Genomic DNA, 13,305 nt, shown 5'->3' on the forward strand with positions numbered 1-13,305 from the left:
GCAGACTTGGACTAGACCAGGGGTGCCCAATCCCGGTCCTCGAGAGCTACCGTCCTGCAGCTTTTAGACGCATCCTTGTTCCCACACACCCGAATCAAATGAATGGCTTGTTATCAGGCCTTTGCCAAACATGATGGCATGCTGAAGAGGTAATCAAACCATTTGATTCAGCTGTGTTGGAGTAGGGATGCATCTAAAAGCTGCAGGATAGTAGCTCTTGAGGACTGGGATTGGGCAGCCCTGGACTAGACGGTCCCTTTCCTGCCATGGGGTGAAATTACCTGAGACGGTTAACCAGGGCCCCACCCTGGAGCCATACCTGAGGAGGGAGCTAGGTGGAGAGCGGCTGGTTGCCGCACGTTAGGGGACAGAATTTGTTTGGATGCAATTTTTTTTAATCATTAGAAGAAAAAAAAAGAAGAAAAAAATATATATATCAATAAAAATGTGATCACTCCTTTTTCTGGATTTTTGTTTTAAAATGAAAAGACACTCTGCCGATTACATGAAAGAGCTTTATTAAATGGAAACTTGCACATGATTTGCAATGCAGAATAATAATACTGGACAGTTAGCATAGGTGCAGAGAGAAAAACACAACTTGTGTCAACCGCCTAATACACAATGGCTATAGGCCAAAACGATGACCTTTGCATAGAAGTCCCTACCCAGTGCAACTGCAGTGTAGGGAGAAAGAGAGGTTTGTGTCTACGGGGACAGTTAAAGGGAGCTCCAGGTACACAATAATAATTTCTACATAAAGTTATAGTATCTTCAATCTGAAGTCCGCTAGCATCCTTGTAGCACGTTCTTTTATCTATTAAAACAGGATCTACAGCTGTCTGATAAATAAAAGAAGTTATATACAATGAGAAATCAGACAGGGGAGGAGATGAAGTAGCTACAGGGGTGGGTGGTTAAATATAAAGTCATGCAGAGGGTCCAATCAAAGCTGCTTTTGGCAAATTCAGGACCAGTTGGGCCACATCTGTTGATTAAAGTCAGATGATGGAAACTGATCTTGATCGATGGTTTAGAAACAAGGCATGAAATCAGAGCTGGCAGGTAAAAAGAATGCTTTACTAGGTTTTTTTTGTTGTTTTTTTCTTTGCTTGGTTTTTTTTTTTTTTAGTGATAGCCCTTTATTTGTGGGTGTTTCCCTGTAGAGGCGAACACATCTGAGCCCCTATGCAGACACCCAGGGGAGCGTTCTCGTCTCCTCCCCCACTCACTGTTCTCACACTTCTCTGAAGGTAGTATAGATAAATTTAGAGCCCTTTGAAGAAATATTAAAAAAAAACTTCTCTACGTGGTTTGGTGAGAATTTGTGCTCTCCCCGGCAGAACAAGAAAGTCTATGACAGAAGCCCCCACCACCTGGAGGCAGAGTTCAAGTGATCAACCGAGGACTTGGTCTTGATTAGGAGGAACAGACTTGCATCTTTAGATCCCTTTAAACCCTATTTCATGGGTAGTGGTCAAAAACCAAATGAGCATGTTCCTCTAGACTGTAGATCGTTTTCCCTAAAAGGGAAATTATTCCAGTTGTAAAGAGAGCTCCTGTTCTTTCTTAAATACAAGAGTAATTACACTCCAGAACAAAGGCACATACAGGATACTTCCTTTTTGCTACAAGTGCCCTCTAACCCCTTTTTCCATCCATTACGAACAGTTTAATTTTTCATTCCCCACATTTGTGTAACCTGAGTTTTCGTCTCCCTTTTTATCCTGTTTTTCTTGGTAAAGCCTGAAACAAAGTAAGTGCAAATTTCAGGGGGAGCTTTGTAGGTAAATTATTGTTTAAATTGTACAGCATTCATCTGAAAATGTCAAATGGAAATTTATATTGTGTTTGCATTTGAAAAAGTGCTAGCTGTATTTACTGCTGATTCCCACAATGACTCTTTATAATAATGGCAAATAATAATTAAAGAATAATTTCATTATTTGTTATTGTACTGATTGTTTTTCCTTTTTAAATAACTTCCAGGTCCATCAAAATAATGAATAATGTCTGTTTTCATAAATATTTCATTTTCAAACACTTTCTTTTTCTCACCAATGGTTTAAACTTCCCCAGATTCCATTTCATTGGACACTATTGCCGAAAGTATTAGAAACACGTTGTAGTTTTGTTATGCGATCTACTTTTCATGAAATCTGTCACAGAAAAACCAGTTTGCAATTAATATGTTTCAGCCTTTAGTCCACGATTGTTTTTATAGCTTAGTTTTATGTCTTTTCAGTCCATGAGATACTTATGTTTGTGTTTACTTTTTTCATTCTGCCCTCAGCACAGAACGTTGCTATACTATATGATATTTTCTCGTCAAAGAACATGTTTTCTTCACTTCTAAATGGATTGCATGTGGCTGCTGTAGAAAGCCTGCTAGAGTCCACTCCAGGAAGCAGGTTTATCTAACAACTCTTTGTTAACCCTGAGATGAGGAAAACGCCAGGTTTTCTGTTCCAGAAAGCGAGTTAACTTAAACTCAGTCACTGGGTAAACAGAACTAAACCCACTCAATGTCCTGCTGCTGAATCAGCTGACTGATACTCTGATTCAGCTCCTCATTCACTATGAAAGTGCATAGCACAGGTAATTCATTTAAGGAAATTTACATTTTTAGAAAAACACAAATCCCAGTTAGACCTCAGTTAGCTGTTTTTAGATTTGAGTGCTTTTACCCTCACTCAGATCCATCTCTTCTGTGACCCTGTGGACAGCTGTGTAACTGTCAGCCTATCAACAAGTTTAGAGCACTGTAGCAATTACTGTTTATGTTAAATTGATCTGTATGAAGCGTTAGACAGACAACACACTGGTCAATGAACTTCATTTCCCGTGTTGCTATCGGTCATACTATCAGTCACAGATGTTGGAGATGAATATTTGAATGAAGATTAGGCTGAAAGGGCATTAAGAGTCTAAAAATGTATTTTAAATTGGCTTTTTAGGCAAAATGCGGTGTGTTCTGTAGATTTCATGTTGAAATGTGTTCACAGATTGATATTCAGTCATTAACTCATTAAATTAAAGTCAAACATCAGGCTGAATGGTAGAGAGTCTGAAAATCAGAATTTGAATCTGATGTTTTCGACTAAAAAAATCACCTGAATCTTTCTCATTGGATCAACTCAGACCCAGATTTGCCCACAGGTAGCCTATGATAGGCTCCACAATGGATCAAAAACTATGTTCAGGTTGGAGTCCACTTGCACAACAGAAAAGATTAAAAATGGACAAGAATCACAGATTCATACTGGATCGGGCCTGGATTGAATTCGGCTTCAGTAATTTCCCAGTTCATGCGTTTTTGGTCCGTTTTGGATGCACATCTCATGTAAAGGACTGTGAACACGATAGAAAATTTTAAATTTCATATAAAAGTTTGTAAGGTCTGTAATGATAACAGACTGGTCCAAGCAAATTAAAATGAGTCCCCCCCCCCCCCCGATAAATGTCATAGTCAGCACTGGCACATGTTCACATTCCTCCATTCATTTGATTAAAATTGAGACTCTGCACTATATTCCCCTGTTGCATTGTGGTATCTGATCTTCAGTGATGAGTGTTTCCTTTCTCTACTCATGCAAGTGAGTAGAGAAAGAAAACACTTATGAGCAGTTCTGAAACTGAAAACCTTGAGCTTCTGATATCAGAGTTAATCAACTAAGAGTTTATCAGACTAACAGTTTATTGAATATGCTTCCTGGAACCGAGCCCTGTTCTATTCAGGCTGTCACCACACAACCTATGAGGCACAGTTTGTGTTGGAGTTTAGCGCTCTCGGGTGGACGGGAGGATTAGCTGCGCTTTGCTATCACCTGTTGTCTCAGCTTCTCCCTTCTCTTCTTCTCCATCAGCCTGAAAGAGCAGCAAGAAAAACAGTGACAGATTAGTGGAAGACAGACAGATAGCAGATGTAGCAGATACAGATGTAATTTGGAGATGTTAAATTAAAGCTTGCAGGAGCCACTGCTAAGGGACTAACCTGCGGTTGCGAGCCTCCACCAGCTCACTCAGCTGGTCCTGAGCGGCTCGGAGCTCCTCCAGACTTTGCTGATAGCTCAGGTCTGCGGAGCCTGACCTCTCCAGGAGAGAAACCTGGTTGGACAGCTCGCAGGTTCGATCTCGCAACCGCTGGATGGATGTGTACAAGTTCTCATCGTCTTCCTCCTTGTAGCCACAAGGTGGATAGAGAATACAACAGCTTTATTTCAGAATGTAATACTTAACAGTGGGATTTGATAAATGTGGATTTGTAATGAATCATAAATTTTGAACATTTTTAACAATTCATGAATTTGTGACTTTTAGTGCCTAGTTGAAAAAAGAGGCTGTGTGATATTTGTTTTGTGGAAATAATGATGAAGACGTGTTCAAAAAGGTTATTTCACGCTGGAATTTTCACGTTCAGATGGTGGTGTTCAGCTTCAACTAACAGCAGTGCTGCTAACTGGAAATCCAGAAATCATCAAATATGACTGTGCTTAGTGAACTTTATTTGCTGATACCATGTTATTTGTGGCTATGTATCTCACAGCGGTGAAAGTCAGGGGTTCTGTGTGTAGATTCCACATCAACAGATCTTTGAACTACAAATGGAAACCAAAAATCTTGCCTCATGCCTGCAGAGTACTATTATTCAGATGTCCTGTTTGTTGCAGAGATAAAGTAGCCCAAACCTTAGCATTGACGATTTCTATGTGAACCAGAAGGGACGCTAGCTCGAGCTCCTCACTGTAGCTGTTCTTTAGAGGTACACTCCTGTAGCCTGGTAAAACAGAAAATTAAACCAATTCAATGTAAATTAAGATTAGGAAATATTTCCAGAAACATTGCAATCTAAAAAATACAAAAATAAATAACTCATAAGTTTGTATTCTGGAGACATTTGCGCACTCACCTGTTTTGAGCAGACGGACTGGGTAGGTTGCCTGTGCCAGGAAGTTGGGATCGCTGAACATGTCCTCCTCGTAGACAGTGAAGCGCAGAAAGGCGAAGGTGGGGTTGTGGATATCAAACACAAACTGCTTCTGCACCCACACAGGATTCAGACCATTATCAGCTAGGAGGGTGGAGAAAAGCAGAGGGTTAACACTGCAGTGAGTGCACATAAACTGCTGAAATGTTGCATTTTCATTGCTGCTATGCAGCAGCTGTCTTACCTACAACATCTGTCTTGCACTTGTAGCTGTCATAGTCGGCTCCACAGATTTCCAACTCTACAAAAGGACAGACAATGCTCCGACCATTCTTAGGCAGATGGCGAGCTCCCAGCACCTGGGAAACAGAGCAAGAATAAGCAAGACAGTGGGAAAATTGGACACTTAGAATATTAAAGTGGGCCAGGAGCACTTATAGACAAAGTAAAATCGGTCTGTATTTTTTAGAAATCAGCTGAAATTGGCTCATGATCATATTGTCAGACAACTGACTTCATATGATATTTTTTTCACTCCGCTTTGAAAAAAGGGGGGAGCAAAAATACCACCTTCTGTATGAACTGATCTGCCAAAACGGTGGCTGAGTGTGACTTTGTGGCCTTTCTAACTCTAGCTATGGTCAGTTTCTTCCATTAACTTTCATTATGGTTCAAAGAACAATAAAAGTGTAGTTTTAAGCTTGTTCTCACCTAGAAAGGGAGCATGCCTGGACAATGTGAACTGCTCCTTTGCTTTCTCTTAGGATTGACTTAGCTGTACAATCAAACTCCCTCTATCCTGCTTATTTAATCTGACCTGTAATTGGATGGTGATTGGCTCCACGTGCAATGTGTCCTTGTCGAAAGGGTCAAACATGTCATCCCTCATGATGTCAGGCTGGGGAACATAGCCACTCCCACCTCCAAGCATGAACAAAGCTTGGTTCAGCTGCATGGGTTTATCTACAAACAGACAGGTTTTAAAGAATGAGTGTAAAATTGTATTTAGCATCACTAATTGATTACTGATCCATCACAGGTTGAGTATGTGGACAGACTGCGGCCTGTTGTTCTTAGAGGCAAATAGGAGCTTTTCTGTTAAAGTAAGCCAGATGTTACACTGTATCAATGTCTCCCCCTGGTGGCCACTGCTTGAGTCAAATTTGTTAGGAATTTGTTAGCGATAACTTGCTCAGGAGCCAGGCCCGGGGAGCGTGCCTGAGGGCAAGCATCAGCCGAGTGTAAAGCAGTGGGAACAAGAGTCTGCACCTCCAAATCTGAGGCCATGGTACTCAGCTGGAAAAGGTGTGTGTCCACTCCAGGTCAGGGACGAGTTCCTACCCTGAGTCGAGGAGTTTAAGTATCCAGGGTGACAGGTCACCAGTGATGGTAGAAGGGAGCGGGAGATCCACAGACAGATTGGTGCTGTGACTGCAGTGATGTGGATGCTGTTACGGTCTGTCGTGGTGAAGAGAGATCTGAGTATAAAAGTGAAGCTCTCGATTTACCAGTTGTTTTACGTCTCCACCCTCACCTATGGTCACAAGCTGTGGGTAGTGACCAAAAGAACAAGACTGTGGATAAAAACGGTGGAAATGAGCTTCCTCCGAAGAGTGGCTGGCCTCTCTCTTAGAGATAGGGTGAGAAGTACAGCCCTCCAGGAGGGGCTCAGAGTAGAGCAACTGCTCCCCCGCATCGAAAGGAGCCAGTTGAGGTGGTTCGGGCATCTGTCACGGATGCCTCCTAAGTGTCTCCCGGGTGAGGTGGGTCTGCCCGGCCTCTTGCTCCTCCTCACTCCTCCAATGGGAGGAGGCTACGGGACAGACCCAGAACACGCTGGAGAGATTATATCTCTCGGCTGGCCTCGGAACACCTTGGTGTTCTCCCACACAAGCTGGAGGAGGTAGCCAAAGAGAGGGAGGTCTGGGCTTCTCTACTTAGGCTGCTGCCCCCACAACCCAGCCCCAGATAAGTGGAAAAAGATGGATGGATAAATTTCTCTGAGAACAGACATGAATTAGTGTCTGAGATGAGGAAAATCTTACAACTTGCCATCAACCCATGCTGTCTTGGACTCACTGTGTGGATAGAAAGGCTCTCTACAGTAATGCATCCACACACTAACCTGGGGTCTGGAAATTGAGTGCAACCAGCTGTGAGCCGCAGAGCCACATAGGTAGAGGGTCATAGTTGGAGGAGTCCAGCCTCTGTCCTCTGGGATAAATCCTGGAAAGCTGACGACGGTTGTACTGCAGAAAGCGTTTCCCTCGGCCACGGGTCGCAAACTTTTCTGCCTTTGTCTCCGGGAAGGAGGACATATCCCGGTAACATGCTCGCTCCGTCCCAATCTCTGCAAATGAAACAGGAAGTGAGACATGAGATTGCATACAGCAACAGTTTATAATGGTAAAAGAAATGAAATGGTATGGTCCTTACTGTCCTCATTGAAGGGCACTGGTCTGCAGTAGACCACGAGGTCAGACAGCTCCACTGCAATCTTCTTCCTCCTCTCCATCTGTTTCTCCTCCTGCATCTGTTACCATGGAGATGAGACAACCATACAAATATGAACATTTCTTAAACATATGTCACATTTTTTTCTGCAAACGGTTTTCACACCATGAAAACAACAACATGGACAACAAGGAGCAACATTCCTGACCGCTCCGCTCAGACTATGCATGTGACAAATAAAGAATCTTGAATCTTGAACATGGCATCATCTTCTGACAACATTAACTATATTTTCTATAAACAACCGACATTATAACAGCATGTATCTGACATATGAGTATGAGGAAACTGTCAAGTTTGGAGTTTCACTATTTGACAAGGTTGTCCCGTAGAAAACTTTATACATTCACACTCTCTACTCTAGCTGAGATTACTGCTGGTGGTGTAGCAGTTTGATTCAAAAACATGCTTCAGCAGCTTCTAGGAATCCCATTTGGAATGTACCCACCTATGACCTACAACTCTTATATCAACTTAAACTGACAGCAACTTCCAACTAAGTTCCCCATGTATCATTCTGTGATGTAAACAGTGGACTAGGAAACAGATCCAAGCATCTTGAGGGGATTGCTTTCTCCACTGCCATGTTGAACCTAAATGCCCAGACCCGGTTACAGAGACAAAATCCAAGTGCATTTATTGCTATCGCTTGAGAATTTAACCACAACACCTTTGACACCGCAATAACCACCTTCACCCAGCAGGCTAGCTGCCCCACCAAAAATGACAGGACAATAGATCTGCTCCAAACCTGATCCTCCCCCCCACACGCTTAGTCGTTTGGATCACAGCCTGGTTCACATCACTCTGTGCAATGCCCCTTTAGTCAAGAGATAGCCTGTGACCACAAGGACGGTGGGGAAATAATCAGTGGATGCTTTTGTGGCTCTCCAGGGCTGTTTTGAGGTGACTAATTGCCAAGCACTCTGTGGGAGGATATCGATGGGCTCACAGAATTAACCACAGACTACATAAATTTGTACACCGACTCCACAATTGCAACAGAGAGTGTGAAGTGTTATCCAAACAACAAGCCATGGGTAACAAAGGACATCAAAGCACTGCTCAACAGGAAAAAGAGAGCTTTGAGGTCTGCTAACAGGGAGGCAGTGAGAGAAGTTCAAAATGAACTGAAGGCATAAGTCAGGGAGGCCAAGGACAAATACAGGAGGGAGCTGGAATGGAAATCTCAGCAAAACAACATGAGGGAGGTCTGAAGACCATCACTGGTTTAAGGCCAGCCAACAGCAGTGGAGTCGAAGAAGTGGGGAGTTAGCATGCAAGAGTCAACAAAGTGATTCCCACAGTGTTTTTGTGTTTCTCACAGACTTGTGTGTTGCTGATCACAAAACACAGGAAACATATCTCCTATCCCGTCTCCCTTTCTCTTCACCCCAAACACCACAGACTTTAGGCTGGTGATGAGGAAGAATGCAGCAAAGCACAACCATCTGCAGCTTAATGAGGTAACGACCTAGGAACTGGTTGTGGGCATGAGGAGGACAACAACACCAGTGATCCCTATTTCCATTCCCAAGCTCTGTTTGGAGACAGCAGAGGGTTACAAGAACCTCAGTGTTCACACTAACAGTAAAGTGGACTTCTGCAAGACTGAGAGCGTGTTCAAGTTTTACACTACACCATAACGTAGGGGTAGGGAACTGCAGGTTTTAGATGTGTCCTTGATCCATCACAGCTGATTTAAATGGCTAAATGACCTCCTCAACATGTCTTGAAGTTCTCAAGAGACCTGTTAATGAACTAATCATTTGATTCAGATGTGTTGACCCAGGGTGAGATCTAAAACCTGCCCTCGAGGCCTGGAGTTCCCTCACCCCTGCTGTAGTGTATTAAAGAAGACATGAAAACGTGGTGCATGTAGACAATTTTAAAGTGAAATCTGAATACAACATTGTCAGGAGCAGATGATGTCCTCGGCAAGTGACTAAAGTGCTTTGACCAGGTGAAGAGAGAGCCCCCTTCATAGCACAGATATAACTCACCAACCCATTAATCTCTCAGTTTGTCACCCCCAAAATTAGATATTCAGCAAGACAAAACTGCTAAGCTCACCACAGGCTCGGACCCATAAATGCAGACTCCGCTTAGAGATGAAAACATTTCCTAATCTCTAAATTTTTTATATGTAGTTTCCTGCTTTATGATCAAAAGAGTAACCATAAGTCAGTTTGACAAACACAGCAAACATCCAGTCCAATCGAGCATAAAGATAAAACAAATCATTTTACACAAACATCTGAAAAATATTCATACTTAATTGTTCTAGAAAAGCCACGTATATCATATACATAGTCATAAATATTGCTATTTACAAAATTTAGTTGTGATGCGAAGTGTAATCGAGGCTCTGTCACGTTTTCATGTAAGCAAGGAAAGTCCTTAAGTGAAGTCCTGACGACCTGCGGTCTAATTATTCAAGTAGCAAAAACTCTAACAGATGTGTTTGCACTCATCTGTGTATGTGTGCGGAGTTGCACTCACTCGTGCATCAGCATTCTGTGCAGCCTCTCTGATCTTGCTGACCCAGCCGGTGAGATCTTCCAGACTGTCAGCTGCTACGTCCAGAGTCTGGACCGGATGAGAAGAGAGGTGTTGGGAGTGGATAGTGAACACAAAGGCCCGGGAATTCTTTCCGTCTTTATGCACCACTGCAGAGATTAAAGGAGGTACAAGTGGAATGAGAAAAAAGGGAGGGAAGAAGTTAGAATTGGATAAATGTGCCTGTGTAGTTTCTCATTCATCTAGGTCATGATAGTCTTGAGAGCTGGTTTATGAAAACATTTTACTGATCATCCAAGAGGCTTCTTCAGTCCTAAAACAACTGGCTGGACTTCCTGGTTTTGAATTTTGAGCCCAGTATCATCTACATGTGCAAAGCAGTATTATGCCTAGGTAAGAGCCCAGAGCTTTACTTTCCACTAATGAATCCACGCAAATCTAAAACCCTGACTAATTTAATTTAGGCCAATCTCACCTTCAAGTTCATCATCTTTTGCATTTCTGCCTCGCTACCAGTGATGGGTTTTTTTTTTTAGACTGCTCTGTTTTGTGGCCTCTGTGATGCACGACAAGTCTCTTTCATTCTGTGTCAAAACACAGAAATCTTGAACTTGAAATTCATGTTGGTGACGATGATGAAGTCTTAAAGTTGAGAAAGTTGAGACATGTGGAAGTCACAGCAGGGGCAAGCCTGCAAGGAGTGAGAACAGGACTTCCACAGAGCAATCTAAAAACAGCATTAACAAAATCTGTTATGCTGTTTTTACTTTAATACTTCAATACTAATATAACTCTGTAGAGCCCAGTTGTCACCATGTAAGTGCAACCGCTTCACCCACATTTGTGACTAAAAATACACCTGCAGTAGAAATGTATCATGTGTATGAATAAAAAGTGACGCCCAATTTTTCAACAAAAACACTGATTCAGATCAACTGTTAACTTAGTCTGAAACCATGTTTCAATTTGGTAGCTTAAGGTTGACAGCAGCTATCCAGCTTTAAATAAGGGCTTGGAGTGTACAAGATGTATGTATTTCACATAAAAACCCACAATTACCTCACTCAGGAGATACAATACTGTCAGAGTCCTTTTTTGCCTCGTAATAATGTTGGAAAGCATTCCAAGAAGATAAAGGCTTATTTTTTTATATACCTTATTTAGGTTGCATGTACACCTTATCTTATTTGACACTACTTTACTTATTTCTTTTCTTTTGCATGTAAGAAATTGTTTTCTTTAAAATAATATTTTTTAATATGACATGTAAAACAATAAATTGTTCTGGTAAACACATGTATGCAGTTAAACTATTAAAAACATTGCATTGTCTAAAATACAAACCAGAGAGCAGCTCGTTTTAAAAGACCAAATCCTCGATTTCTAAAATAGTCAATGATCCTAGTTGTGGACTGATCTTTTTGATCAAGGTTAAATTTCAACATCATTTTGAGCAGGAACTAGTCCCTTCCTGCAGTAATTATTTAATATACCTGATAAAACTATAACACATAAGAACGTTTATCCACTAACCCAGGTGGCAGGTTGGTACATCTATGAAGCCTTTGAGGAAAGTTCCCAGAGGACTGTTCTCTGTGGACTGACACAAAAGAATAAATATTTGTCAGAATAATACACAGTGAAAGCTGGAAGCTCATTTGAAAGTAGTGAGTGAATCAGAGCTCACTGCTTCATCCATCTCTCTAGTGGGGGAACTAGGGACCTCCTCTACATAGTTTGCAGGGAACCACAGCTGCTTCTTTCCTCCATAGTCACCTCTCCACCTAAAGGCAGGTCGCATATCAACAGCAAGAAGGTATGCAGAAAACAGAAGAAGGTACATGTGCACCTGAGCGTCACTCACCAGCCGCCCTCCTGCTTATCCACATTCAGGATGAGCGCTTGTTTGGGGAAACATAGCTCGTCTTCTCTCTGAGCTCGATAGTCATACAGAGCTTTGACCGTACACTAAAACATGCAGGGAGAAACAGGACCAATTCACAAACTCTGATGCAATTAAGAAAACACAATTTTAGAGAAATGAGAACGCACTTTGAGACATAACTAATGCTGTGGAGGTTTGAAACGTGAATTAAAGTGATAAGAAGCATCACATGTGTTGCTTTCACTGAGTTCATTGCAGCATTTATGCCACTGTTACGGCCCTAGCTGGGCCTCCTGATACTGCCCTTGTGTGGGCGTGGTGTTTTCTTCTCCCTCTCCTCCTCCTTCGTTCTGGCCCCTCCCCTTGTCTCTCTCTGCCCCTGCCTTCTCCTTTAGGTCACACCTGCTGCTCATCTGCTCTCGTTACAACCAATTACCCTCAGGGGTGATATAAGCTGGAGAAGAGCAGTGTGGAGGAGGAGGAGGGAGAGGTTTTGGGTGGATTTCTGCTGTGCTGGGCAGAGTGTGCTGGGCAGAGTGTGCTGGGCAGAGTGTGCTGGGCAGAGTGTGCTGGGCAGAGTGTGCTGGGCAGAGTGTGCTGGGCAGAGTGTGCTGGGCAGAGTGTGCTGGGCAGAGTGTGCTGGGCAGAGTGTGCTGGGCAGAGTGTGCTACTGGCTTAGGTGTGGAACAGCCTTCTGGTGTGTGGCTCTTTGTGAGTAGTGCTTAACTGAGCAGTGATTGCCCATGAGTGACGGCAGCCTTCATTAGTTTGTGTGGCCTGCCTGGATATTGTTTGCTAGCAGCATTGCTGTCTCTTTCTGTTGAAGCCTTATTGTTGCTTTCTTTGTTGAAGTGGTCATTACCACTTTGGGTTGACCTCCCTGATTTCTCATTAAAGCAGCGGTGCTGTCTCCTTTTGTTGTTGCCATTTATATGATTATTGAGGTGTTTGCCTACAATAAAGATCTATTTTATATTAAATACCTCTGCCTGGCGTTCTTTTCATTCCACCTGGATCTAACTGTTACTGTCCCCCACCCTCATCGCCTAGCTTTTAAGTGGGGACGTAACAGCCACATTGTGCTTTAGATGCAGCCGCTTGATGGCGCCAAAGTTAATTACATTTTTTTTTTTTAAACTGTCTCTTAAAAACACAGCTGGTTCTTTCTTCGTTTGTTTCTTTCAGTCACAGCTTCTCTTTTTAAATAAACAGTCTCTCTTTTTGGTTCCTTTAATTATTCTAAAAGCACAAACCCCACTCTCTTCTTTGGTGCCAGTAGTTTTACTGTTAGCCCCTCAAGAAGGACATTGGACTCCCAATACCTGACTGAAAACAAACATTTCCTGTACTTTGTACTTGTGCTGCTACTGCAGAGAGCTGCCAAAGGCTATTAGACCGTGTTTCCATAGTAGCAAAATGAGGCAATTAAAACTACTAATCATTTACTAAAGAATATGAT

General features: G+C 42.5%; 1 protein-coding gene across 2 annotated transcripts in view; it reads right to left on the bottom strand.

Annotated features, from left to right (window-relative positions):
* Nucleotides 1-501: 501 nt before the first annotated feature.
* The window catches only part of LOC101473405 (1-phosphatidylinositol 4,5-bisphosphate phosphodiesterase gamma-1), a 42,883-nt gene continuing 30,079 nt past the window's right edge, over nucleotides 502-13,305 (bottom strand). For both annotated transcript variants that reach the window (XM_004572319.6, XM_076876004.1), the window contains 12 exons: nucleotides 11,826-11,929; nucleotides 11,649-11,745; nucleotides 11,495-11,561; nucleotides 9,944-10,110; nucleotides 7,364-7,460; nucleotides 7,053-7,277; nucleotides 5,745-5,890; nucleotides 5,172-5,286; nucleotides 4,910-5,071; nucleotides 4,689-4,777; nucleotides 3,995-4,179; nucleotides 502-3,867 (listed from right to left, as the gene is read on the bottom strand). In XM_004572319.6, the coding sequence (XP_004572376.1) occupies nucleotides 3,807-3,867; nucleotides 3,995-4,179; nucleotides 4,689-4,777; nucleotides 4,910-5,071; nucleotides 5,172-5,286; nucleotides 5,745-5,890; nucleotides 7,053-7,277; nucleotides 7,364-7,460; nucleotides 9,944-10,110; nucleotides 11,495-11,561; nucleotides 11,649-11,745; nucleotides 11,826-11,929 (1,515 nt within the window). In that variant the 3' untranslated portion in view covers nucleotides 502-3,806. The remainder of the gene's footprint in view (nucleotides 3,868-3,994; nucleotides 4,180-4,688; nucleotides 4,778-4,909; nucleotides 5,072-5,171; nucleotides 5,287-5,744; nucleotides 5,891-7,052; nucleotides 7,278-7,363; nucleotides 7,461-9,943; nucleotides 10,111-11,494; nucleotides 11,562-11,648; nucleotides 11,746-11,825; nucleotides 11,930-13,305) is intronic.

The sequence above is a fragment of the Maylandia zebra genome, linkage group LG17, assembly GCF_041146795.1.
Source record: "Maylandia zebra isolate NMK-2024a linkage group LG17, Mzebra_GT3a, whole genome shotgun sequence".
Classification (NCBI taxonomy): Eukaryota; Metazoa; Chordata; class Actinopteri; order Cichliformes; family Cichlidae; genus Maylandia; species Maylandia zebra.